We start from the raw sequence: 26,580 nt of genomic DNA, 5'->3' as shown, positions 1-26,580 counted from the left end.
AAGATCCCTCGAGCCACCCTGTGGATCCGGATCTGAACAGCCTGGCTGCTGACACAGGGGCGGCACACTATTACGATGTTACCCCATATGAAAACGAAAGACTTTAACTTAGATATAGCCCTGTAATAAAGTGTGATGGAGGTTGACACAATGTTTTTGTACAGCCATAAAAATACTGATTTTTCCAGTTCAATTATTATCATTTGTGTTTTGCAACAATTGTTTATACAGTGGCTGAAATAAGTACTGAACACGTTGCAAATTGTGTGAGTAAATATATTTCTAAGGTGCTCTTGACATGAATTTCTCACCAGATGTTGGTAACAACCCATCCAATCCACACAGGTAAAGAAATCAAACCATAGATGTCCATAAATAAAGTTGTGTAATAATGAGAAATAGCTCAAAGAAAAAGTATTGAACATCTGAAGAAAGAGAGGTGCAAAAGCCATGGAAAGTAATGACACAAGTTGAACTATACCAGTAATTAGAAAGGAATTCTGCCACTTGAAAGGGAAAAATAATATAATTTGGTTCAATTGACTGCCTATAAAAGGGTGTCTCATTACCAAGATTCCACACAAAAAGCATCTCATAATGGGTAAAACCTGTGAGCTATCTGAAGACTTTTGCAACCTTATTGTTGCAAAACATACTGATGGCATTGGTTAGAGAAGAATTTGTAAACTACGGAAGGCTCCAGTGAGCACTGTTGAGGCCATAATCCAGAAGTGGAAAGAACATCATGCCACCATTAACTGGCCATAACCAGGTGCTCACAGCAAGATTTCAGACAGAGTTCTGAAAATAATTAAAAGAGGAGTTGTCCAAGAGCCAAGAACCACCTGTGAAGAGCTACAGAAAGACCTGGAATCAGCATGTACAACTTTTTAAAAACAATAGGTAACACACTCAACCTTCATGGCCTGTGTGCACACTTGTTGAACTTCCAACCTTTCCTTGCTAAGATGGAAAACAATTTAAAAACATGGGAGCAGGGGTGCTTTTTTGGTTTGGACGAAGTAGCATTCCTAAAATGACCATTCTCCCACAATTACTATACCTTTTACACACCATTCCTACATACAGTTAGGTCCAGAAATGTTTGGACAGTGACACAATTTTCGCGAGTTGGGCTCTGCATGCCACCACATTGGATTTGAAATGAAATCTCTACAACAGAATTCAAGTGCAGATTGTAACGTTTAATTTGAAGGTTTGAACAAAAATATCTGATAGAAATTGTAGGAATTGTACACATTTCTTTACAAACACTCCACATTTTAGGAGGTCAAAAGTAATAGGACAAATAAACCAAACCCAAACAAAATATTTTTATTTTCAATACTTTGTTGCGAATCCTTTGGAGGCAATCACTGCCTTAAGTCTGGAACCCATGGACATCACCAAACGCTGGGTTTCCTCCTTCTTAATGCTTTGCCAGGCCTTTACAGCCGCAGCCTTCAGGTCTTGCTTGTTTGTGGGTCTTTCCGTCTTAAGTCTGGATTTGAGCAAGTGAAATGCATGCTCAATTGGGTTAAGATCTGGTGATTGACTTGGCCATTGCAGAATGTTCCACTTTTTTGCACTCATGAACTCCTGGGTAGCTTTGGCTGTATGCTTGGGGTCATTGTCCATCTGTACTATGAAGCGCCGTCCGATCAACTTTGCGACATTTGGCTGAATCTGGGCTGAAAGTATATCCCGGTACACTTCAGAATTCATCCGGCTACTCTTGTCTGCTATTATGTCATCAATAAACACAAGTGACCCAGTGCCATTGAAAGCCATGCATGCCCATGCCATCACGTTGCCTCCACCATGTTTTACAGAGGATGTGGTGTGCCTTGGATCATGTGCCGTTCCCTTCCTTCTCCAAACTTTTTTCTTCCCATCATTCTGGTACAGGTTGATCTTTGTCTCATCTGTCCATAGAATACTTTTCCAGAACTGAGCTGGCTTCATGAGGTGTTTTTCAGCAAATTTAACTCTGGCCTGTCTATTTTTGGAATTGATGAATGGTTTGCATCTAGATGTGAACCCTTTGTATTTACTTTCATGGAGTCTTCTCTTTACTGTTGACTTAGAGACAGATACACCTACTTCACTGAGAGTGTTCTGGACTTCAGTTGATGTTGTGAACGGGTTCTTCTTCACCAAAGAAAGTATGCGGCGATCATCCACCACTGTTGTCATACGTGGACGCCCAGTCCTTTTTGAGTTCCCAAGCTCACCAGTCAATTCCTTTTTTCTCAGAATGTACCCGACTGTTGATTTTGCTACTCCAAGCATGTCTGCTATCTCTCTGATGGATTTTTTCTTTTTTTTCAGCCTCAGGATGTTCTGCTTCACCTCAATTGAGAGTTCCTTAGACCGCATGTTGTCTGGTCACAGCAACAACTTCCAAATGCAAAACCACACACCTGTAATCAACCCCAGACCTTTTAACTACTTCATTGATTACAGGTTAACGATGGAGACGCCTTCAGAGTTAATTGCAGCCCTTAGAGTCCCTTGTCCAATTACTTTTGGTCCCTTGAAAAAGAGGAGGCTATGCATTACAGAGCTATGATTCCTAAACCCTTTCTCCGATTTGGATGTGAAAACTCTCATATTGCAGCTGGGAGTGTGCACTTTCAGCCCATATTATATATATAATTGTATTTCTGAACATGTTTTTGTAAACAGCTAAAATAACAAAACTTGTGTCACTGTCCAAATATTTCTGGACCTAACTGTATATACTTGCTTCCTTCTGGGTGGGACTTCGGCGGTTGTTTAGGCGCTTCGTTTGGTCATCGAGACTTAGATGGGAGACTCTCACTAGACCAAAGGAGGCAGGGGGAGGGGCAGTGGACCTTCCAGACTGTCGTTGTTATTACATAGCTGCAGCACATGCGCGTATATTGGACTTAATCCCCAGCTACTCGTCCAAATTGTGGGTACGCATTGCTACGAATATCTGCCCCATACTGGTGAGAGTCCTCCCTTGGTTACGCTCAATCACCAGCATGAATAAGAATGATTTATTCTACACAGTTGCCCACACACTGAAAACAGTTAATACTCCCTTTCAGAAAGGAATGTTGTTGGACCCGGTTGGCCCTATTTTATCTATCACTGGCAACCCCGATTTCTGACCAGCCTATACCTCCCCGGTCTTCTTGGGTGGTTCGATACTCCGACCCTTACGTGTACACCAAGTTGCTCCAGCTGGCATGCTGCTGCCATTGAGTTCCCTCATAGGAGACCAGGCTTCCTCTCTGCGCTTTATCTTCGAATATACCCAGCATAAAACACTTCTTCTCTTCCCTACCTAAGCACAGAGCTCTAATGCGCCCCCTTACGACGTTTGAGACGTTATGCCTGACACAGCCTATCATCCCTCACACGACTTTGGTGATTTATAAACTTCTATTCCATAAGGACCTCGACTCCCTTCCACCTTACTGTAAAGCCTCGGAAACCGAGCTATGTAAAATATTTAGCAAAGTTCAGTGGGATAGATGTTTCTCCCTCTCACATAAATCTGTGATAGCCTCCAAATCCCAGGAGACCAGTTTTAAGATTCTCTCTAGGTGGTACAGGGTCCCCTACATTTTGAGCAAATGGTATACCGGAGTCTCGCTGGCGCTGTGGAACAGCTGCTGGGACAATCTCACATATTTGGTGGTCCTTCCCTACTCTCAGCGCCTTTTGGGAAGGGGTTCTTAAGGTTGCCTTGGAGGTAATGGGAGTATTGGTCCCCCCATCTCCTGAAGCAATTTTGCTTTACATGTTGCCCATGCCCAAGTCCGTATACAAAAAAACACTTCTAAGACATCTCCTCCAGGCCACGAAGACGGTGATTCCCCGGCATTGGAGATTTCTGGATCTCCCTTCCTAAGAGGAGTGGTTCTCCGAGATCTCCAGTACACACAGAATGGAATATCTAATTGCCCATATTCAAAAAGAAATTGAATTCGTAGCCCTGAAATGGTTTCATTGGGAGGCCTTTCTCTCCTCCCCCTTATATCGTCATATTCTCAAATAGTTGCGCATATTACCTGTGTTCTCTCTTTCTTCTCAAGTTCTAGTTTCTTTCTTTCCACTTCTTCTGACATAATGGTTAACCTCAATTTTGAATTGACATTGAATTGACATTTAATAATTTTATCATCTATGGACATTTTGTGATAAAAATTTGCTGCCATCTACCATGAATATGATGAAATGAGGGTGGACATTTAAGCAAGACAATGATCCCAAACACACAGACAAGGAAACTCAATTGGTTTAAGAGGAAGACAATAAAGCTGTTGGAATGGCCCAGCCATTCACCTGATCTGAATCCAATAGAAAATTTATGGAAGGTACTAAAGCTCAGAGTTCATAGAAGGAGCCCACAGGACCTTCAAGATCTCAAGAGTGTTTGTGTGGAAGAATGGTCCAAAATCCCACCTGAGCAATGCATACGCCATACAGGGGGCATCTTGAAGCTGTCAGTCACAAAAAAATCTTTTGTACAAATGTTTAAATAAATAAATTTCATTAAACATATTTTCCCTGTGTCATTTCTTATTATTACAAATCACTTAATTTATGGACATCTATGGTTTTATTTCTTTGCCTGTGTGGATTGGGTAGATTCTATCTGGTGAGAAATCCATGTCAATAGCACCTTTAGAAATATATTTATTAGAAAATTGGTGACGTATTCAATACTTATTTCACTCGCTTTATATTTACATTTTATCCCTGCTTTTTCCTGGCATATATTATAGCTACCAGCTAAATTACAGCTGACCATAAGTAACCTGGAAGAAAGTGGAAGTAACATCTCATTCCCGATGCAGATAAAGAGGTGAGTTAATTACTTTCTTATAGCATGCAAAACCCTCCTTTATGCAGAAATTAGAAAAACTAAGTACATCCTCCTTGAATACTATGGTTTTACATATCAAGATATAATAATAAAGGAAAAAAAATCTGCTCCTTAGAAGATCTAAAAATTAGGTAAATACAACCGCAGATATAAAACATATGATATTTTACACCGTCATAATTTATGTAACAAAAACAGTGCTAAAACGTGTGTGCGTAAAAGAAATGTAAGTACATCTTTACTGCTTCTATAGAAATTAAGAGGTGAAGTAGCAGTTTGGGGCTGATAATATGAAGCATTTGATTACCGTATTTTTCGGACCATAAGACGCACTTTTTTCCCCCCAAATGTTGGGGGAAAGTGGGGGGTGCGTTTAATGGTCTGAATGTAGGGCATGGCTGCGGGGAATGAGGGTGCTGTGGTGGAACGGGTCATCGGGGGCACGAGCAGGCAGCAGCAGCGCCTGCCGTGACCACGTGGGCCCGCTCATTACATATGCACGCCCATCCTCCCGCCCATCTCTCAGTGCTGAAGCCGGGGCTGATAGGTGGGCGGGATGATGGGCGGGGATGCGCGCATAAGTAACAGCCGGCCGTGATCACCCCTGGCAACTACAGCCTGGAATTATCATGCTCGGCTGTATTCACTGCCCCCCGCGCATCATCATCAGCGCGGGGTGCAGTGAATCAATGTACTCACCGTTCCCCTGCAGCACCGCGATGTCCTCCAGTCTGCTGGCCGCTCTGTACTGTGGAGACTAGCGAGCGGGGCTCACAGCGATGACGTCATCGCTGTGCGCACGTGTGTCTTCACAGCTTCGCCGGCAGACTGGAGGACAATACATCGCAGTGCTGCAGGGAATGTGGCCGGCTCAACACAGCACTGCCGGCACAGACAGGAGGAGGAGCGACGCTGAGTGGAACGAGGAAAGGTGAGTGTAAACGTTTATTTATTTTTTTGTGTGTGCCGCAGGATGGGGGTATATGAGCAGGATGATGGGGGTATATGAACAGGATGATGGCATATATCAGGATAATGGGGGTATATGAGCAGGATGATGGGGCCATATACCAGGATGATGGGAGTATATGAACAGGATGATGGCATATAGCAGGATGATGGGGGTATATGAGCAGATGATGGGGCTATATGAGCAGGATGATGGGGCCATATACCAGGATGATGGGGTTATATGAACAGGATGATGGCATATAGCAGGATGATGGGGGTATTTGAGCAGGATGGGGCCATATACCAGGATGATGGGAGTATATGAACAGGATGATGGCATATAGCAGGATGATGGGGGTATATGAGCAGATGATGGGGGTATATGAGCAGGATGATGGGGCCATATACCAGGATGATTGGAGTATATGAACAGGATGATGGCATATAGCAGGATAATGGGGGTATATGAGCAGATGATGGGGGTATATGAGCAGGATGATGGGGCCATATACCAGGATGATGGGAGTATATGAACAGGATGATAGCATATAGCAGGATGATGGGGGTATATGAGCAGGATGATGGGGGTATATGAGCAGGATGATGGGGGTATATGAGCAGGATGATGGCGTATATGAGCAGGATGATGGCATATATAGCAGGATGGGAGCACATACCAGGATGCAGTATATAGCAAGATGGGGCTATACTAGGATGAGGGCTATATATGTACACAAGGCAGGAGGATCATTACCAGGATGGGGTACCTTAGTAGAGAATTTGGGGATATTACCCCCATAACAGTGTCAGCAGCAGATCCTCGCCCCATAACAGTGTGTCATGACCACATTTTTTGCTTAAAATGTTATTTTCCTATTTCCCTTCTCTAAAACCAGGGTGCGTCTTATGGTCCGGTGCGTCTTATAGTCCGAAAAATACGGTAATTGTCATCATCAAATGTGACAACGTTTATTAAGGCCGAAGTTTTGGTAGTTTGCTGGTCTAGAGCATTCAGGCATGTGTTGACACAATGCCAACAAGGAAAGACATCAGCAATGAACTTAGAGACGCTATAGTTGCTGCCCATCAATCTTGGAAGAGTTATAAGAAGGTCATTTCGATAGTATTGACTCCATAATTCTATAGTGAGAATGTTTTCCACTTGTAAATGATCTATGAAGACATTTGAAAATCTTAAAGTAGTGCAATGTTCAGAGAAATTGCAAAAATGCAAGAGCTACAACTTTGGCCTCCGTTATCCTGTAAAATTTTCAAGTGCACCAGTCCTTGAGAGCACATTTAGAAAAAGACTGACCAAATATGGCTTTTATTTGAGGTTGTATTTACTTGGATTTAAGCACTCTAAGGACCAGATGTTTGTTTTTAAATTATTTTTTGATATGTAAAATCATAGAAGTCAAATTAGATTTTATCTTGACCATTAATTCAGAAGACTTTTTCATCCCTAATCTTTTTGGAGTTGAGCAAAAAGACAGCCAAGACCCTTGTCATCATTGTAACATGACCCATGCCTGAAGGCACCAAACCTACTGATCATAGGAAGTGTTCTGAGAATCTTTTTGCTCAATTGTAGAATTACAGTCATGGCCGAAAGTGTTAGCATCCTTGAAATTGTTCCAGAAAATGATGTATTTCTCCCAGTAAATTACACGTTTTGTAATACACATCTTAATTTCCTTTGTGTTTTAATGAAACACAAAAAATATAGAGAAAAAAAGATTTATTAGATAAAGACATAATTTCACACAACTCCAAAAATGGGCAGGATAAAATTGTTGGCAGCTTTCCAAAATTATGGGTAAACACCTTTGTTTCAAGCATGTGATGCTCATTCAAACTCACCTGTGGCAAGTAACAGGTGGGGGCAGTATGAAAATCACACCTGAACCAGATAAAACGGGGAGAAGTTGACTCAATCTTTGCATTGTATTCTGTGTGCCACACTAAGCATGGAGAACAGAAACAGAAGAGAACTGTATGAGGACTTGAGAGACAAAATTGTTTAAAAATATCAACATTCTCAAGGTCACAAGTCCATCTCCAGAGATTTTGATGTTCCTTTGTCCTAGGTACATAACATAATCAAGAAACGGTGGACAAGTCATGGCACTGTAGCACATCACCCTTATCGTTGAAGGGAGAAAAAATTGATAAAGGATGCAACAAAGGATACTCCAGATAGTGGATAAGCAACCCAAATCAAGTTCTAAAGAAATTCAAGCTATCCTGCAGGCTCATGGTGCATGAGTGTCAGCGAAAACTATCTGTCGACATTTGGATGAAAGGAATCGCTATGGCAGGAGACCCAGGATGACCCCACTACTGACACAAAGAATGGGATGTAGTTTACCGAAATGTTCGTAAGCTAAAATACTTCTGGGAAAGCGTCTTGTGGCCAGATGAGACCAATGTAGATCTTTTTCATAAAGCATATCATTCTACTGTCTACAGAAAAAAAAATGAGGCCTACAAAGAAAAGAACACAATACGTAGTCAAATATGGTGGATGTTCAAAGATATTTTGGAGTTGTTTTGCTGCCTCTTTTACTAGGTGCCTTCCCTGGGTGCAAGGCATCATGAAATCTAAAGATTACCAAAAGATTTGGGGTAGAATGTAGTGCCCAGTGTCAGAAATCTGGGATTGCGTCCTAGGTCATGCGTCTTCCAGCAGGACAATGACCCCAAACATACTTTAAGAAGCCCTCAGAAATGGATGGAAACAAATTGCTGGAGAGTTCTGAAGTGGCAGCAATGAGTCCAGATCTAAATCCCATTGATCACCTGTGGAGAGATCTTAAAATTGTTGTTGGGAGAAGACGCCTTCAAATATGAGCGCTCATATTTTAAAGGTGTAAGAAGCTTGATGGTTATAGGATTTTTGGTGTTTTGTGTGAAATTATTTCCAATTTGCCTTTTTTTATGTCCAGTTTTTTTGTGCAGTTCCAATACACAAAAAGGAAAAAAAATGTGTATAAAAAACATGTAACTGCAATAATTTTCAGGGAAAAAAACCCTTCATTTTCTGGTACAATTTCAAGGTTGTCAACACTTTTTGGCCATGACTATATTATCCCATACAATGATGTGTTTGTATTGATCATATAGTAAAATAATATAAAATAGTCTAATTAGTATGTTTTTTCTTTCCTTAACATTGATAACCCCACATAGGCTTGTTTTTTTTGTGCATTAACATCTTTACCTTTTTTATATTACATATTGGAGTCACAAAGAGATTTACTTTAACCAATGTACATCAGAACGAGCCATTCTGTCTGAACACTACCAAATGAACGCTACCAACTTAGATAAAAATGAAACTTTTTTACCCAGAAAGAGCACAAATCATGGCCATGAGTTGTCTGGTTTGAAGTTTAGCCGCATTATTTTGTGTATAAAGGGTATAGGTAATGATAATAATGTTGACATATATTGAAATTAAAACATGAAAGTATTGTTACTTTTCAGCCGAAACAGTTACAACTCGAGCAGCCCAATAGTTTGGGTACACCTGGACATCATAGTGAAAATGTCACTTGACCTCAGAGGGTGAGTATGTTTATAAGGGTTTTTTATAAATGGATATAACCTATTGATAAAAGGAAGCTTCAATTATAAAGCACATACAGTATGGGGAAGAGAAGTAGCGATGCTTGACTGTGTTTTCCACCTGCTCATGGAAAGTTAAGTAGACAAGTTGCACAGCCTCAAGGAGAAGGAGGGCTTAAATCTCCCAAATATACAAAGAATAAACCAAAACTGAAAACATGGAACAGTACACCAGTTGGTTTACTAATGTGAACAGAAAGTAAAGCGGGCTTTACACTCTACGATATATCTAACGGTATGTCGTCGGGGTCACGTCGTAAGTGACGCACATCCGGCATCGTTAGTGATATCGTAGCGTGTGACAGCTATGAACGAGCAGAAATACTCACCTTCTCGTTCATCGCTGACACGTCGCTCATTTTCTAAAAATCACACGTCCTGTTGTTCATCGCTCCGTGTGACACCCGGGGAACGATGAACACACCTTACCTGCGTCCCGCCGGCAATGCTGAAGGAAGGAGGTGGGTGGGATGTTACGTCCCGCTCATCTCCGCCCCTCCGCTTCAATTGGCCGGCCGCTGTGTGACGTCGCTGTAATGCCGAACGTCCCTCCCCCTTCAGGAAGTGGATGTTCGCCGCCCACAGCGAGGTCGTTTGGAAGGTAAGTGCGTGTGACGGGGGTTACAGCATTGTGCGACACGGGCAAGAAATTGCCTGTGCCGCACAAACGATGGGGGCGGGGCAAATGCGATCTCACGATTAATTGTAACGTGTACAGCAGGCTTAAGAGTCTAATATTGGGCATAGTAGTCAGTGTGACAATTGCAAAATGATTTATTTCCTTCCGTGAAATAGGAGCATTCACCCCGCAGAAGTCATTCTCCCATTACCCAACTGGGAGCTAAAAGAGGATTCGACAAACCCCAGTGAGAGAGGAGAAATGGTGACACAGATCTACGAGGTAAACCCTTTCCTGTATGTGGAATTGACTTTACATGTGTATACAGATAAACGTGATGTATAAGTGTGGCGCCCCTGACCTGGTCAGGCACCACTGAGTACTGCACCCATGCTGGGGACAGTACAAAACAGGTAATCCAGAAGGCTGACCGAGGTGTGACTACACAGGCGCATAGTGATCAGGTCTCACACATGTACCTTTGGGAGGACCCCTGGGGATCCCAGGAGGGGGCGAGGCCTCCATCTCCACTCAAGGGGTGTGGTAGAGAGCCTGGTTGCTAGGTGACGTAGGCAGGCACAAAGGGAAAAGAGGAGGAGAGGGCAGTCTGAAGCAGAGTGTGGAGGAGTGAGGAGCATGGAAGTGGAGCTCAGACAGGAGCAGCAGTGCAGGTCCCACGAGTGAGCCGGTTTAGTGTACAGCTCAGGGGGAGCAGAAGCAGACCCTGGAGCTGTTGCAGTCTAACAGCGTCCGCGCAGTGACTACTGACGGGGGAGAACGGTCACCTAGTGGTGCCGTCCGAAATCCACACAAGGCTAAAGAGAGAGCAACGGAGTGGAGAGTAAGAGGACTGCCAGGGAGGTACCAGGCCTGAAGGGGTAACAGGTCCCAGTGCAGAGATAGATCCAGCTTTCTTCTGCCAAACCTGCTTGAGGGGGCACTTCAAACCCCCAAGACAACACCACAGAGTCCGCAGCCACGTAGCAAAGTGAGGGCCCATAGTTCACAGGAGGCAAGCAGCCGGAGTGACCTGGTCCAGGCTACAAGCAAACGGGCCGAAACGAGGGGAGCAGTAACTTCCCTGGGTGACCCCCATAGGGACTGCAAGTCGGGGTTACCACAAACAACAGAAGGGCTAAGGAAGGCGAGTCAGTAGCCACCCTCATCAGTCAGCCTGAAGGACACCTGGTTCCAGCCTGGTTCATCCCAGCTACGCCCGGGTTACTCACCCTGCCACCCTCAGTGAGTAAAACCCTTGAAAGACATTCTGCTTGTGCGTGTGAGTCATTCTGCGACTTGTAGTTCCACACACCTATACGGGCCCTGGGGCATGCCTCGCTCTCAGGAGGCTATTACAACTGACTGCACCCACCATCAGCCCCAGGCACCCCTAACCTGCAGTGGCGGTCTCCACTGACCGCAATTCTGAGAGTGGCGTCACGACAATCAAAATAGAAGATTTCCTACCTGTGACAAGATCCAGCCGCGTGGAGTCCCTGAAGGTAATGCACAGTTGCACCGACACCGCACCTCGGGGCCCCACATCCTGGCGCTGTGAACAGGATAAGAACTAGACCTGTTCAGACAGGTGACCATGTGCCTGGGCGGTCCGCTCGAAAAATTGGAAGCGCCGCCATATTGCCACCATGAAAAGCGCGCTGAAAAACAACAGCAGCCCGCGCTGGGAGAAGTTACCGCCCACGAAGAGGTGTGGCTACCCAGAGATCCCCTGCAGAGTCCTGGTCTCGCAAGTGATGAGAGCGGAGGCGTTCAGAGACGTCGGGAAAGAAAGAGAGCCAGAAGCCTGCTACTAGAAGAAGGAGACGCAGAGGAAATGGCGTCTGAACGCAGAGACCCAGAGCCAGGCTCCGCTGCCTGGTGGTATCGGGAACTTGCCCGGTTTTGCGACCAACTGGAGGCCAGGGTTGTATGGCAGATCAGCGAGGGACGCACGGAGCTTCTGGAGATGGCTGCAGCGGTTCAGGCCTATGAGAGGGGAACCGCCCGACGAGTGCCAGACCGAGCGGCGACGACTCAGACCCCGATGATGCTACCGATGGGTGAGTCCTGTGTTGCCACTGCCAGCGCGAGTGCCCCGACCCCTGCTTCCACGCCCGCGGTTCCTGGAGAGATGCCCGGCGACGCTGAACCAGGCCGCAGCCACGCCAGGTGCGGCCCGCCAAGCCCAGATTGCTGCAGCGATGCCCAGCCCGGCCCGCCAAGAACCGGCCGCAACAGCGACGCTGATCCAGGTCGCTGCGGCGACGCCCAGCTCGGCCCGCCAAGAACCGGCTGAAACTGCGACGCTGATCCAGGCCGCCGCCATGCCAGGCTCGGCCCGCCAAGACCAGGCCGCCGCCATGCCAGGCGCGGCCCGCCAAGACAAGACTATACAGCTATTTACCCCGGCCTGCAAGGCCAGAGCAGACATCGCTCCCCAGTCCAAGCAAGTCCCTGCTGGAAAGTCCATGCTGGGGGAGGACCCCGAATACTGGAAGCTGAAGGCTGATCTAGAGGCCCACTTCCCAAAGGAGATGGTGGACCGGCATCTGCTCCCCCCGCACACCCACAGGAAGACTCCTGCAACATCCACGCCAAAGAGTCCACCGCCCTGGCCTGCTGATGAACATCCATCCCTAGCGCTGCCACAAGAGGAGTGCTCAGAAGAACTAAGGGGGAGGGGAGGCCAGAAAGCTGAGAAGCTGACTCCAGAGCCATCAGCAGTGGATGCAGCACCAGTCCAAGAGCCAGAGATGCTGCCGTACTCCCGCTGGGATGAAGAGGGTCCGACATCCTCCGCTGAGGAAGATCTGTCCAGATACATCACCTGGGAGCCTGCAAGCGGTGAGGTGGCAGTCAGGCAGGACCCAGCCCGCAGGACACGGCGCCGCAGCAGGACAAGGGATCCACCTGCACAGCAGTCTCCCGAGAAGAAGGACGAGGTCACGGCCAGAGACTTAGAGGAAAAGCGGTCCTTGAGAAGAGCCAAATCCCAGGTCAGAGGCCCACTTTGTCGAGGAGTTGTAGAAGACTTCAGTCTAAGGTCTGGATATGGCTTTATAGTAGCACCTGGTGTAAAGGAGGGCATCTTTGTGAACAGAAGGGACGTTAGAGCACATTTACCTAGAGGACATCCAGGAAGAAACCTACAGATAGGAGATTCAGTAGAATTCACAAAGCACCAAGGAGAACGCGGATGGTACGCACTAGATGTCACACCATGTCCCAGAAATCCCTACAGAAACCCTGCTGTCTCAATACTACAAGAAAAAGAAACAGACACAGAAGAAGAGGAAAGAAAAGTCAAAGAACCCATTGATGAGACCACTACAGATGATGACAGAGATGGAGAAAGCAACAGGTGCCGCAGCCCTACAGGCCCAAGCCCTGGTGAGGAGGAAGAAGGAGCAAAGTCCATGTAAAGTAAAGTAAAGTACAGAAGTTACAAGTTTTGACAAGTTTTGCAACGTTTACATGTTCAAGAAATGTGCCCACATGAACTAATGTGAGAAACCTCTTTTTGTACTTTGAAAATTGAACCTTAAGGCTATGAACTGGCTATAGCCACAAACTCTCGCAGTGTAAATAGTTACCCCAGAGGGACCACCACCAGAGCCAGCTTGTTTAGGGGTCTGGCTCGCCTGCAACCAGGGAGCACGCCTGTTTATGGGGCCTGGCTCTCCACCACAAAGAGGGTACCTGGTCAGCACCAACTGTGGAGGCCGCCTCTACATCCTGCCAGAAGAGGCTGAAGGCGCGGCTCCACCAGGCCAGGTATACCCTGAAACCACCAGACCATGAAAGCCGCCTCTACATCCTGCCAGAAGTGGCTGAAGGCGCGGCCAACGGGAGAGGCAGATTGGAGGAAAGGTCTGGGGAAACGGATGGCCCAGACCTGGTTACCAAAAGAAACCGGTGACCTGCCTCCTGAGAGGGTTTAGGGTGGGTTAACGGACTTGTGGGTGGAGGGTGGTGATGTATGGTACCTGGTGGTTTTAAAATGTTTTACTGTTTTACGCATTTTAAAATGTTGTCTTGCAGCCCGAGGACGTGCTGGTGATAACTAAGGGGGAATGTGGCGCCCCTGACCTGGTCAGGCACCACTGAGTACTGCACCCATGCTGGGGACAGTACAAAACATGTAATCCAGAAGGCTGACCGAGGTGTGACTACACAGGCGCATAGTGATCAGGTCTCACACATGTACCTTTGGGAGGACCCCTGGGGATCCCAGGAGGGGGCGAGGCCTCCATCTCCACTCAAGGGGTGTGGTAGAGAGCCTGGTTGCTAGGTGACGTAGGCAGGCACAAAGGGAAAAGAGGAGGAGAGGGCAGTCTGAAGCAGAGTGTGGAGGAGTGAGGAGCATGGAAGTGGAGCTCAGACAGGAGCAGCAGTGCAGGTCCCACGAGTGAGCCGGTTTAGTGTACAGCTCAGGGGGAGCAGAAGCAGACCCTGGAGCTGTTGCAGTCTAACAGCGTCCGCGCAGTGACTACTGACGGGGGAGAACGGTCACCTAGTGGTGCCGTCCGAAATCCACACAAGGCTAAAGAGAGAGCAACGGAGTGGAGAGTAAGAGGACTGCCAGGGAGGTACCAGGCCCGAAGGGGTAACAGGTCCCAGTGCAGAGATAGATCCAGCTTTCTTCTGCCAAACCTGCTTGAGGGGGCACTTCAAACCCCCAAGACAACACCACAGAGTCCGCAGCCACGTAGCAAAGTGAGGGCCCATAGTTCACAGGAGGCAAGCAGCCGGAGTGACCTGGTCCAGGCTACAAGCAAATGGGCCGAAACGAGGGGAGCAGTAACTTCCCTGGGTGACCCCCATAGGGACTGCAAGTCGGGGTTACCACAAACAACAGAAGGGCTAAGGAAGGCGAGTCAGTAGCCACCCTCATCAGTCAGCCTGAAGGACACCTGGTTCCAGCCTGGTTCATCCCAGCTACGCCCGGGTTACTCACCCTGCCACCCTCAGTGAGTAAAACCCTTGAAAGATATTCTGCTTGTGCGTGTGAGTCATTCTGCGACTTGTAGTTCCACACACCTATACGGGCCCTGGGGCATGCCTCGCTCTCAGGAGGCTATTACAACTGACTGCACCCACCATCAGCCCCAGGCACCCCTAACCTGCAGTGGCGGTCTCCACTGACCGCAATTCTGAGAGTGGCGTCACGACAATCAAAATAGAAGATTTCCTACCTGTGACAAGATCCAGCCGCGTGGAGTCCCTGAAGGTAATGCACAGTTGCACCGACACCGCACCTCGGGGCCCCACATAAGCAGATAAGTCAATAGAAAAGTTGTGGTGCTTCTCTGAGGCCATAGAAACTTCTATGGAATTTTGTTGTATCACACAATCAACCTCGTTGGAAGAAGCCACATCTGTAGAGTTTTATAGCAACCAGTCAAGTAATTGGTTGGCTTACCACATAATGTTTGGATAGGCTAGGCACATCATTTTGGGGTGTCTCCCTTCTCTCTAAGAGATTGTATACCAAATCACGATGAGGTATGAATTTAAAAAAAAGCTCCTCATACTGTTGATACACTCAAATATATTTTATGTTCTTTGTAGCTCCACAATGGTGGTCCGGGCACTGTCCACGTTCAACTAGTCATACAAAGTCCTGAGGACTACGAAGGGGAGCTGTTTCTATACCCATTCAGTCTGATGATAGATGACAACATGAAATGTTCTCCCGTGCCACCTACGAATGTTCTACAGGTCAGTCAATCCCGCCATCTTATCACATGCCAGCACTTGTCTCTGCTTTTATATTTGTTTCCCAAAGGATACATTGTGTTTCTGGCAGGGTTTCTGTTTTTTCTTACATTAGATATTTGTAAAAGTCTGTCTTCATCCTGTGTCTGTAACTACAGATTATTATCTTTCAAGTTCACGGCTGCTCCAGTGGATTTGCTAACTCGCTCTGGAGCCAAATATTTTGTAGATAAATCTGTGATTATAATCTTTGTCATAGGATTTGTTTTTTATATTTAGCTAATGCAGCCAACTGCGGCTCCTGTCAGCAAGTCAGATAGTCATAGAGTGAACAGGAGAGAATTGCCAAGAGGTGAACAGGATGTTGTAATGATAGAGAATGGAAATGAAACCACCACAGAAGACGTTCTCCACCCTAAACTACCCATTCAGGTGGTAAGTACTGAGGATGATCATTATAGTTTAGTGACTGATATAGTCTAGTTTACCTTAAATGAGTTATCCAGAATTTTCTGTATGGGTCTAACAACTTACAGGCAGGTAGTTGCTAACTACCTGCCTGTTTTGCCCAGACCACCCTGCTGGTGATTCTGCACTTCCGGTGACGGAACGTTCCTGTTAGAGAGTCTGCAGCTTCTGGTGACTTTCCCTTGATGGAGCAGAGTAGAACTGCTCTATAGGAGTGAGGTCAAAGGAAGCTCAAGAGTCACCACCTGAGCATGCAGAAATCATTGCCGGGCAGAACAAGCAGGTATTCAACAACTACCTGCCTGTACTTCTTATCTGCATACAAACCAAAATAAGCAAAGTCCCGGAAAACCCCTTTAAATTTCACTTTTCAGATTCTTACCTTCTAGATCAGTTTTTCCTGTTCCTTATAAGTGATGAATAGACTGCTAAAAATACAATCATGTCTGACATAAGGGTATGAGCTCACACCATCTTTTAGACGCCAGCATACCTGCTGAGTTTTTTTTCATCAGAAGGCACTTCAAGAAAACGCTGGCACTGTTTCTAGTGGTTGGACACGGTACTCGTTACAGTAAAGGGAGAACTGTGTGGTCAAATACTGAGTATCTGTGTGTCCATCACTTAAAGAATTTGTCCGAGCATAAACTCCAACATTTTTTTAAGCTAATCTATGCTGTATTGTAATCTAAAACATCTATATATTTTTTTTGTTCTACCTTTTGTTCCTCTTGAATTATTACTTTATTCTCTGCAGACACTTTATTTACCTGCAGCTTTAAGGGGTGGTTCACCCATATTTTTTATTGTCTAGTTCAATATTATATTGAGAAACAATGTTTCTCTCAAATACCTTGTGTTGGCAATAGTGCCTGTGAGAGGCGCTATTGCAGACCGCTGTTCCCCGCTCTGGTGACGTCACGTCAAGTGCCGCACACGTCACATCCCTGCAGCCGGCCGCAGTCTTCCTGACTCACTGAGCTGTGGGTGGTGTTTCACCGCTCGTCACAGCCCATCAGCTCCCTCCTCCCTCGCAGCAGAACGCTGCAAGCAGGAGACGCGCTGTGCTGTGACAGTGGTGAAACACCGCCCACAGCTCAGTGAGTCAGGAAGACTGCGGCCGGCCGCAGGGATGTGACATGGGCGGAACTTGATGTGACGTCACCGGAGCGGGGAACAGCGGTCTGCAATAGTGCCTCTCACAGGTACTATTGCCAACACAAGGTATTTGAGAGAAACATTGTTTCTAGACAATAAAAAATATGGGTGAACCACCCTTTTAAGCAAACTTGTCATCTTCCTGTGCTTGATTGCTGAACTTCACAGTCAGAGCTGGCACTGCCCGGCCTCACTGTCCAGCCCCGCTCTCTACCCGCCCTCTGCACACTCATTGGCTGTCAGTATTCTGCTCTGCACTGACCTCTCATCACTCCAGCATTGGAAATAACATGAGAGATCCTGCTTCTCTCATCTGTGACAGCACAATCACCTCACATCACATCCACAATGGCAACAGAGTTGTTACATGTTCCTCACCCCTTATAGATAAACAAATACCGTGTAATGAAGGCTATATATAACACCTAATGTGAGTCTATAGTAGATATACAGTGTGTGTGTGTGTGAATATACTGTATATGTACATATGTGTGTGTGTATATATATATATATATATATATATATATAATATAATATACAGTGCCTTGCGAAGTATTCGGCTCCCTTGAATTTTTCAACATTTTCCCACATTTCAGACTTCAAGCATAAAGATAACAATTTTAAATTTTATGATGAAGAATCAACAACAAGTGGGACACAATTGTGAAGGTGAACGATATTTATTGCTTATTTTAAATTTTTGTACAAAATAAAAAACTGAAAATTGGGGTGTGCAATATTATTCGTCCCCTTTAAGTTAATACTTTTTAGCGCCACCTTTTGCTGCGATTAGAGCTGCAAGTCGCTTGGCATATGTGTCTATCAGTTTTTTTGTACATCAAGAGACTGAAATTCTTGCCCATTCTTCCTTTGCAAATAGCTCGAGCTGAGTGAGGTTGAATGGACAGCGTTTGTGAACAGCAGTTTTCAGCTCTTTCCACAGATTCTCGATTGGATTCAGGTCTGGACTGTGACTTGGCCAGTCTAACACCTGGATACGTTTATTTGTGAACCATTCCATTGTAGATTTTGCTTTACGTTTGGGATCATTGTCTTGTTCGAAGACAAATCTCCATCCCAGTCTCAGGTCTTTTGCAGACTCCAACAGGTTTTCTTCAAGAATGGTCCTGTATTTGGCTCCATCCATTTTCCCATCAATTTTAACCATTTTCCCTGTCCCTGCTGAAGAAAAGCAGGCCCAAACCATGATGCTGCCACCACCTTGTTTGACAGTGGAGTTGGTGTGTTCAGGGTTATGGGCTGTGTTGCTTTTACGCCAAACACATCGTTTGGCATTGTGCCCAAAAAGTTCGATTTTGGTTTCATCTGACTAGAGCACCTTCTTTCACATGTTTGGTGTGTCTCCTAGGTGGCTTGTGGCAAACTTTAAATGTCACTTTTTATGGATAGTTTTGAGAAATGGCTTTCTTCTTGCCACTCTTCCATAAAGGCCAGATTTGTGCAGTGTACGACTGATTGTTGTCCTATGGACAGACTCTCCCACCTTAGCTGTACATCTCTGCAGTTCATCCAGATTGATCATGGGCCTCTTGGCTGCATCTCTGATCAGTCTTCTCCTTGTTTGACATGAAATTTTTGAGGGACTGCCGGGTCTTGATAGATAGTACTTCCATTTCAATATGATCACTTGCACAGTTCTTCATGGGATGTTTAAAGTTTTGGAAATCATTTTGCAACCAAATCCGGCTTTAAACTTCTCCACAACAGTATCACGGACCTGCCTGTTGTGTTCCTTGGTCTTCATGATGCTCTCTGTGCTTTAAACAGAACACTGAGACTATCACAGAGCAGGTGCATTTATTTGGAGACTTGATTACACACAGGTCACTTATATTTATCATCATCAGTCATTTAGGACAACATTGGATCATTCAGAGATCCTCAATGAACTTCTGGAGTGAGTTTGCTGCACTTTACAAAAATGTAAAATAAGCAATACATTTCGTTCAACTTCACAATTGTGTCCCACTTGTTGATTCTTCACCATAACATTTCATTTTTTTATCTTTATGTTTGAAGCCTGGCATGTGGGAAAAGGTTGAAAAATTCAAGGGGGCCAAATACTTTCGCAAGGCACTGTATATACTCACACACACAAACGAAAAAAAATGAGTTTTTTTAATGCTGAAAATGCCCCCCATAGCTTATACTCCAATGATGGTCCTACAAAAAATTATTCTCACCTGTCCTCCGTTTCCACAGTGTCCTCTTACCTGCTTCTTGCGGACCATAGGCACATATACCTCTCGGTGATCTCGGCCGGTGCAGGGGCTGCCACACTTGTCGTCAGCGCTTTACTTCACTTAAATGATTTGCGCTGACAACAACAGTGGCGGTCCTGTGTACTGGCTGCGATCACCGAGGGGCCTATGTAAGTGCGGTCCGCAAGAAGCAGTTAAAAGGACACCGCGGGAACGCAGGACAGGTGAGAATTATTTTGTGTGTGTGTATGTAAACAACAGCATAATAGGGGACAAGAAGGGGACCAGAATGAGAACATTACTAAAGGATGGGCACATTACTACAAGGGCCATTATGGGCACATTACTACAGGGGCTAATATGGGCACATTACTACAGGGCACAATATGGGCACATTGCTACAGGGCACAATATGGGCACATTACTACAGGGCACAATATGGGCAGATTACTACAGGGCACAATATGGGCACATTACTACAGGGGACAATATGGGCAGATTACTACAGAGGACAATATGGGCACATTTCTAAAGAGCACAATATGGGCACATTACTACAGGGCACAATATGAGCACATTACTACAGAACACAATATGGGCACATTACTACAGGGCATAATATGGGTACATTACTACAGAGGACAATATGGGCACATTTCTATAGGGGACAAGATGGGGACATTATTACAGAGGACAATATGGGCACATTACTACAGTGGACAATATGGGCACATTACTACAGTGGACAATATGGGCACATTATTACAGAGAACAAGATGGGCACATTATTACAGAGAACAAGATGGGCACATTCTTGCAGAGGACAAGATGGGCACATTACTAAAGGGCACATTATGGGCACATTACTACAGGGGACAATATGGGCACATTACTACAGAGGACAATATGGGCACATATAATGTACTAATGTGCCCATCCTTGTCCCCATCTTATAGTAATGTACCCCATCCTTGTCCCCATCCTATAGTAAAGTGCCCCATCCTTGTGCCCATCCTGTAATAATGTGCTCATCCTCTAGTAATGTCCTCTTTCCTAGTCCTCTTCTTGTAGCAATGCTCCATCCTGTAGAATTGTACCATATTGTCCCATTTTTCACACACAAACACATGCACACACACAAAAAACTAAGCCAAATTCTTCTCACCTGTCCTCCATACCCTCGGTGTCCTGTTTCCTGCTTCTTGATGAACGCTGCTGGTGCATGGGCCGCCGCTGACAGAGATTTGTAGCAGATGACTGATTTCCGGGTGCTGAGCAGAGACGGGCACTCTATACAGCTACTCCAATGATCAGCTGCTGGACTCTGATTAGTTGGTGGATGATCACTAGATTAGCTGTATAGAAAGCTTGCATCTGCGCAGTTCCCGGAAATCTGTCATCTAAAATAAAGCGCTGACTCCGTGGGCCCCCAGCACAGGCAGCGATCATCAAGGGGCCTGCAGGGTGGTTTGCATCTTTGAGACCATTGCGCTATGGTATGTGTGGGAGGGTGCAGGGTAAGGGGGGCAAGGACTCTGGTGCACTGTACCTGCCCCACTAACCAGCAGGGCAGCAACACAACATCATCTGTGATGCTCATCAACAAAGGCGGGGCATATGCTCCTGCCCCTACTGATGTGATATCACAGGAAGTAGCAAAATACCAGTGGGCGACAGGGGCTGACAGCAGGGCAGGTAGGTAGTTGCTATCTACCTACATGCCCCTATCATACCTCCCAACCGTCCCGGATACAGCGGGACTATCACGCTTTGCATTGTTTGTCCCGTTGCCACGGGCGGGACGGCCTTCTCCCGCGCTCCGCCCACCTACTCTCTCCCCGCCTCTCTGTGCCGTCGGCCGGCCGCCTCTCTGTGCGGTCGGCCGGCCACCTCTCTCTGCGGGCGGACGGCCGCCTGTCTGTGAAGGCGGGCGGACGGTCGCCTGTCTGTGAAGGCGGGCGGCCGGCCGCCTGTCTGTGAAGGCGGGCGGCCGGCCGCCTGTCTGTGCGGGCACCCCCCGCCGCCTGTCTGTGCGGGCGGCCCGCCGCCTCATTGTGCGGGCGGCTGGCCGCCTCTCTCTGCGGGTGGACGGCCGCCTGTCTCTGCGGGCGGATGGCCGCCTGTCTGTGAAGGCGGGCGGCCGGCCGCCTGTCTGTGCGGGCACCCCCCGCCGCCTGTCTGTGTGGGCGGCCCGCCGCCTCATTGTGCGGGCGGCCGGCCGCCTCTCTGTGCGGTCGGCCGGCCGCCTCTCTGTGCGGTCGGCCGGCCGCCTGTCTGTGAAGGCGGGCGGCCGGCCGCCTGTCTGTGAAGGTGGGCGGCCGGCCGCCTGTCTGTGCGGGCACCCCCCGCCGCCTGTCTGTGCGGGCGGCCCGCCGCCTCATTGTGCGGGCGGCTGGCCACCTCTCTCTGCGGGCGGACGGCCGCCTGTCTCTGCGGGCAGATGGCCGCCTGTCTGTGAAGGCGGGCGGCCGGCCGCCTGTCTGTGCAGGCACCCCCCGCCGCCTGTCTGTGTGGGCGGCCCGCCGCCTCATTGTGCGGGCGGGCGGCCGGCCGCCTCTCTGTGCGGCCGGCCGCCTCTCTGTGCGGTCGGCCGGCCACCTCTCTGTGCGGTCGGCCGGCCGCCTCTCTCTGCGGGCGGACGGCCGCCTCTCTCTGCGGGCGGACGGCCGCCTGTCTGTGAAGGCGGGCGGACGGCCGCCTGTCTGTGTGGTCGGCCGGCCGCCTCTCTGTGCGGTCGGCCGGCCGCCTCTCTGTGCGGGCGGCCCGCCGCCTCTCTGTGCGGGCGGCCCGCCGCCTCATTGTGCGGGCGGCTGGCCGCCTCTCTCTGCGGGCGGACGGCCGCCTGTCTCTGCGGGCGGACGGCCGCCTGTCTGTGAAGGCGGCCGGCCGGCCGCCTGTCTGTGCGGGTGCCCCCCGCCTGTCTGTGCAGGCGGCCCGCCGCCTCATTGTGCGGGCGGCTGGCCGCCTCTCTCTGCGGGCGGACGGCCGCCTGTCTCTGCGGGCGGACGGCCGCCTGTCTGTGTGATCGGCCGGCCGCCTCTCTGTGTGGTCGGCCGGCCGCCTCTCTGTTCGGGCGGCCCGTGCGTCTCTGTGCGGGTGCCCCCCGCCGCCTGTCTGTGCGGGCGCCCCCCGCCGCCTGTGTGTGCGGGCGCCCCCCGCCGCCTGTCTGTGCAGGCGCCCCCCCGCCGCCTGTCTGTGCGGGCGGCCGGCCGCCTGTCTGTGAAGGCGGGCGGCCAGCCGCCTGTCTGTGCGGGCGCCCCCCGCCGCCTGTCTGTGCGGGCGGCCCGCCGCCTCATTGTGCGGGCGGCCGGCCGCCTCTCTGTGCGGGCGGACGGCCGCCTGTCTGTGAGGGCGGGCGCCCCCCGCCGCCTGTCTGTGCGGGCGGCCCGCCGCCTCATTGTGCGGGCGGCCGGCCGCCTCTCTGTTCGGGCGGCCGGCCGCCTCTCTGTTCGGGTGGCCGGCCGCCTCTCTGTGCGGTCGGCCGGCCGCCTCTCTCTGCGGGCGGACGGCCGCCTGTCTCTGCGGGCTGACGGCCGCCTGTCTCTGCGGGCGGACGGCCGCCTCTCGGTGCGGGCGGCCCGACATCTCACTGTGCGGGCGGCCGGCCGCCTCATTGTGCGGGCGGCCGCCTCTCTGTGCGGGCGGCCGGCCGCCTCTCTGTTCGGGCGGCCCGCGCGTCTCTGTGCGGGCGCCCCCCGCCGCCTGTCTGTGCGGGCGCCCCTCGCCGCCTGTCTGTGCGTGCGCCTCCCGCCGCCTGTCTGTGCGGGCGCCCCACGCCGCCTGTTTCTGCGGGCGGCTGGCCGCCTCTCTGTGTGGCGGCCCGCCGCCTGTCTGTGGAGGCGGGCGGCCGGCCGCCTGTCTGTGAAGGCGACCGGCCGCCTTTCTGTGCGGGCGGATGGCCGCCTGTCTCTGCGGTGGACGGCTGCCTCTCTGTGCGGGCGGCCCGCCGCCTCTCTGTGCGGGCGGCTGGCTGCCTCTCTGTGCGGCGGCCCGCCGCCTGTCTGTGCGGGCGGCCCGCCGCCTGTCTGTGAAGGCGGGCGGCCAGCCGCCTGTCTGTGAAGGCGACCGGCCGCGTCACTGTGCGGGCGACCAGCTGCCTCACTGTGGCTGCCTGCGTCTCCGTGCTGGAGGCCCGCCGGCTGCCTGCGTGTCCATGCTGGAGGCCCGCCGGCTGCCTGCGTGTCCATGCTGGAGGCCCGCCGGCTGCCTGCGTGTCCATGCTGGAGGCCCGCCGGCTGCCTGCGTGTCCAAGCTGGAGGCCCGCCGGCTGCCTGCGTGTCCATGCTGGAGGCCCGCCGGCTGCCTGCGTGTCCATGCTGGAGGCCCGCCGGCTGCCTGCGTGTCCATGCTGGAGGCCCGCCGGCTGCCTGCGTTTCCATGCTGGAGGCCCGCCGGCTGCCTGCGTGTCCATGCTGGAGGCCCGCCGGCTGCCTGCGTGTCCATGCTGGAGGCCCGCTGGCTGCCTGCGTGTCCATGCTGAATGGGTGTGGATGGGGAGTGGATATGGCGTGACTGTGAAATGGGTGTGGTTAGGGGGCGTGGCCTAAAAATTTGCGCTACGCGCGCCGCAAACTTTCTCCCTCTTTTCCTTCTTTAAAAGTTGGGAGGTATGCCCTATGTAGCCCAATAGTCAAATTAAACAAAGTTAGCTGGATAATCCCTTTAACTTGGACAGATTTGTATCCCCTGAAAATAATTAATGGAGGACATCAAGCAGAGATCTTTAAAACCCAAAGCAATTGGTACAAATACAAAATTTGTGAAAATTGTAATATTTTATTTGTATCTTTTGCTTAGAATTGCAATAATTCATCTTGCTGGGAGATAAAATGTGTCATTCAGGATATGGAAAGAGGGCAGAGAGCAACGCTGAAACTTGATTCTATCCTCTGGATCTCTAGCTTCCTCAAGGTAAGGCCAAGTTTACATGGTCATGTAGAAAACTGGTACTGGAGCTGCTTCTACATTGCATTCATGGTTCTGGTCCGTGTGGAAAGTCACCCATCTACTGGCACACTGGTTATAATGGGTCAGTGTGTCTGCCACAGGCCAAATATAGGCTCGTCTTAACGAGCCCTCAAGGGAATTTAACCTATTACACTTTGTTGCTAATTAGATATAAAGGGTCAACATGCATATAATTAATTACAAGGGCCTAATTAATTACCATTGGACCCATGAAGAACACTCTCCACCTCACCCAATGTACCATCCAGGTGAAGGAGCACTCCACCACATTTAATCAATTGCAAGAAAAAAAGTGTGTGTATAATGTAATACTTGTCTTTTATAAACCTTTTTTACCACAGCTAAAACAATTACAGTAGCAATGACAGAAATGTTTGCACATGCCTGGTTTCCATCAAGTGGCATCTAGCACATGGTGCTCACTAGAACGGCCTTTACCTCTTGATGTTATATCCTGTCTGAAGTGTTATGTTCTCTTTTCAGAGACCACAGCAGCGATTTACTTTGCGTTCCAATGGCTACTTCAAGGTGACAGGTGTCCCTTACAGGATCCAGCCTAGTGCCCTGATATCCAACCAGACCTCTGTAGGTTTTCTGACATTCATTTGGTATAAAGCTTTTGGAGCTCTACTGCTCCACAAGCTCTACATGCTCTACTACACTGGGCCAGTGTGACAGGTCTAAGTGATGGATTGATTTTAATGTCTAGTTATAAAACACTGATTTTACAAGTGAGGTGATTATGTATTTCTAAATATATAATTCACTGTCGAGCAAAAGGGTAACAATGTTTTGAAGTTTTGACTTTCAGGCTCCATATCTCACCATCCACTACAGCTTCAAACGTGAGACTACCTTCATTTTATAGACACTCATCTTGGCAATTTGACTTGTATCTATGCAGTATCTGATTAGTTATGCAGATTCTTGTCATGCTTTTGTATTGTTACTCTTTTGCTCCACCCCTTCAGCCCTCCCAGTTTTTCTGTTTTGTTTTTTCCTCTCTTTCGTCCGAGAGCCGTAACTTTTTTTATTTTTCCGTCAATCTTGCCATATAAGGGCTTGTTTTTTGCGGAACGAGTTGTAGTTTTAAATGAAACCATAAGTTTTACCATATTGTGTACTGGAAAATGGCAAAAAAATTCCAAGTGCGGAAAAATTGCAAAAAAAGTGTGATCACACAATAGTTTTTGGGATATTTTATTCACCGTGTTCACTATATGATAAAACTGATGTGTCGCTGTGATGCCTGAGGTCGGTGTGAGTTTGTAGACACCAAACATGAATAGGTTTACTTGTATTTAAGGGGTTAAACAAAATTCACAAGCTTGTCCAAAAAAAGTGGCGCACGCTTTGCACCATTTTCCGAAACCCATAGCGTTCTCATTTTTCTGGATCTATGGCTCAGTGATGTCCTATTTTTTGCATCTCAAGCTACCATTTTTCACTGTACTATTTTTGTGCAAATGCTACGTTTTGATCGCCTGTTATTGCATTTTGCGCAAAATTTGCGGCGACCAAAAAATGTAATTTTGGCGTTTGATAAACGGCATAGCGGCAAAACAAATTCCAATCAGATTAATTGATTTTATATTTTGATAGAGCGGGCATTTCTGAACGCGGCAATACTAAATATGTGTATGTTTATTTTTTTTTAACCCTTTCATTTTCAATGGGGTGAAAGGGGGGTGATTTGAACTTTTAGTTTTTTTTTAAATTTTTTAAAACTTTTTTGTAACTTTTTTTTTATTTTACTAGCTTCCCTAGGGGGCTATAGCGATCAGCAATCTGATCGCTCTGCCATATCTCCAGATCACAGCTACAGAGCTAAGATCTGCAGATATGCTGCTTTACTTTCAATGCCGGCAGTATTCCGGCATTGAGAGGAAGGGACTCATGTTAGCTACAGGCATCATCACATGACCCTGTGCTACCATGGCAACCACCGGAAGTCACGTGATCATCTCACGTGACGTCCGATG

At 48.4% G+C, this 26,580-nt stretch overlaps 1 protein-coding gene across 1 annotated transcript in view; it reads left to right on the top strand.

The window, feature by feature from the left end:
* ITGA2B (integrin subunit alpha 2b) overlaps positions 1-26,580 on the top strand; it is a 130,942-nt gene that overhangs the window by 101,082 nt on the left and 3,280 nt on the right. The window contains exons 23-29 of the mRNA XM_075347718.1: positions 4,764-4,843; positions 9,305-9,385; positions 10,241-10,346; positions 15,636-15,785; positions 16,062-16,217; positions 24,428-24,541; positions 25,082-25,183. Of these exons, the coding sequence (XP_075203833.1) occupies positions 4,764-4,843; positions 9,305-9,385; positions 10,241-10,346; positions 15,636-15,785; positions 16,062-16,217; positions 24,428-24,541; positions 25,082-25,183 (789 nt within the window). The remainder of the gene's footprint in view (positions 1-4,763; positions 4,844-9,304; positions 9,386-10,240; positions 10,347-15,635; positions 15,786-16,061; positions 16,218-24,427; positions 24,542-25,081; positions 25,184-26,580) is intronic.

Source organism: Anomaloglossus baeobatrachus, chromosome 5 (assembly GCF_048569485.1).
Source record: "Anomaloglossus baeobatrachus isolate aAnoBae1 chromosome 5, aAnoBae1.hap1, whole genome shotgun sequence".
Classification (NCBI taxonomy): domain Eukaryota; kingdom Metazoa; phylum Chordata; class Amphibia; order Anura; family Aromobatidae; genus Anomaloglossus; species Anomaloglossus baeobatrachus.
The sequence above is the reverse complement of the archived record's forward strand: the minus strand, read 5'-3'. Positions and strand labels throughout refer to the sequence as shown.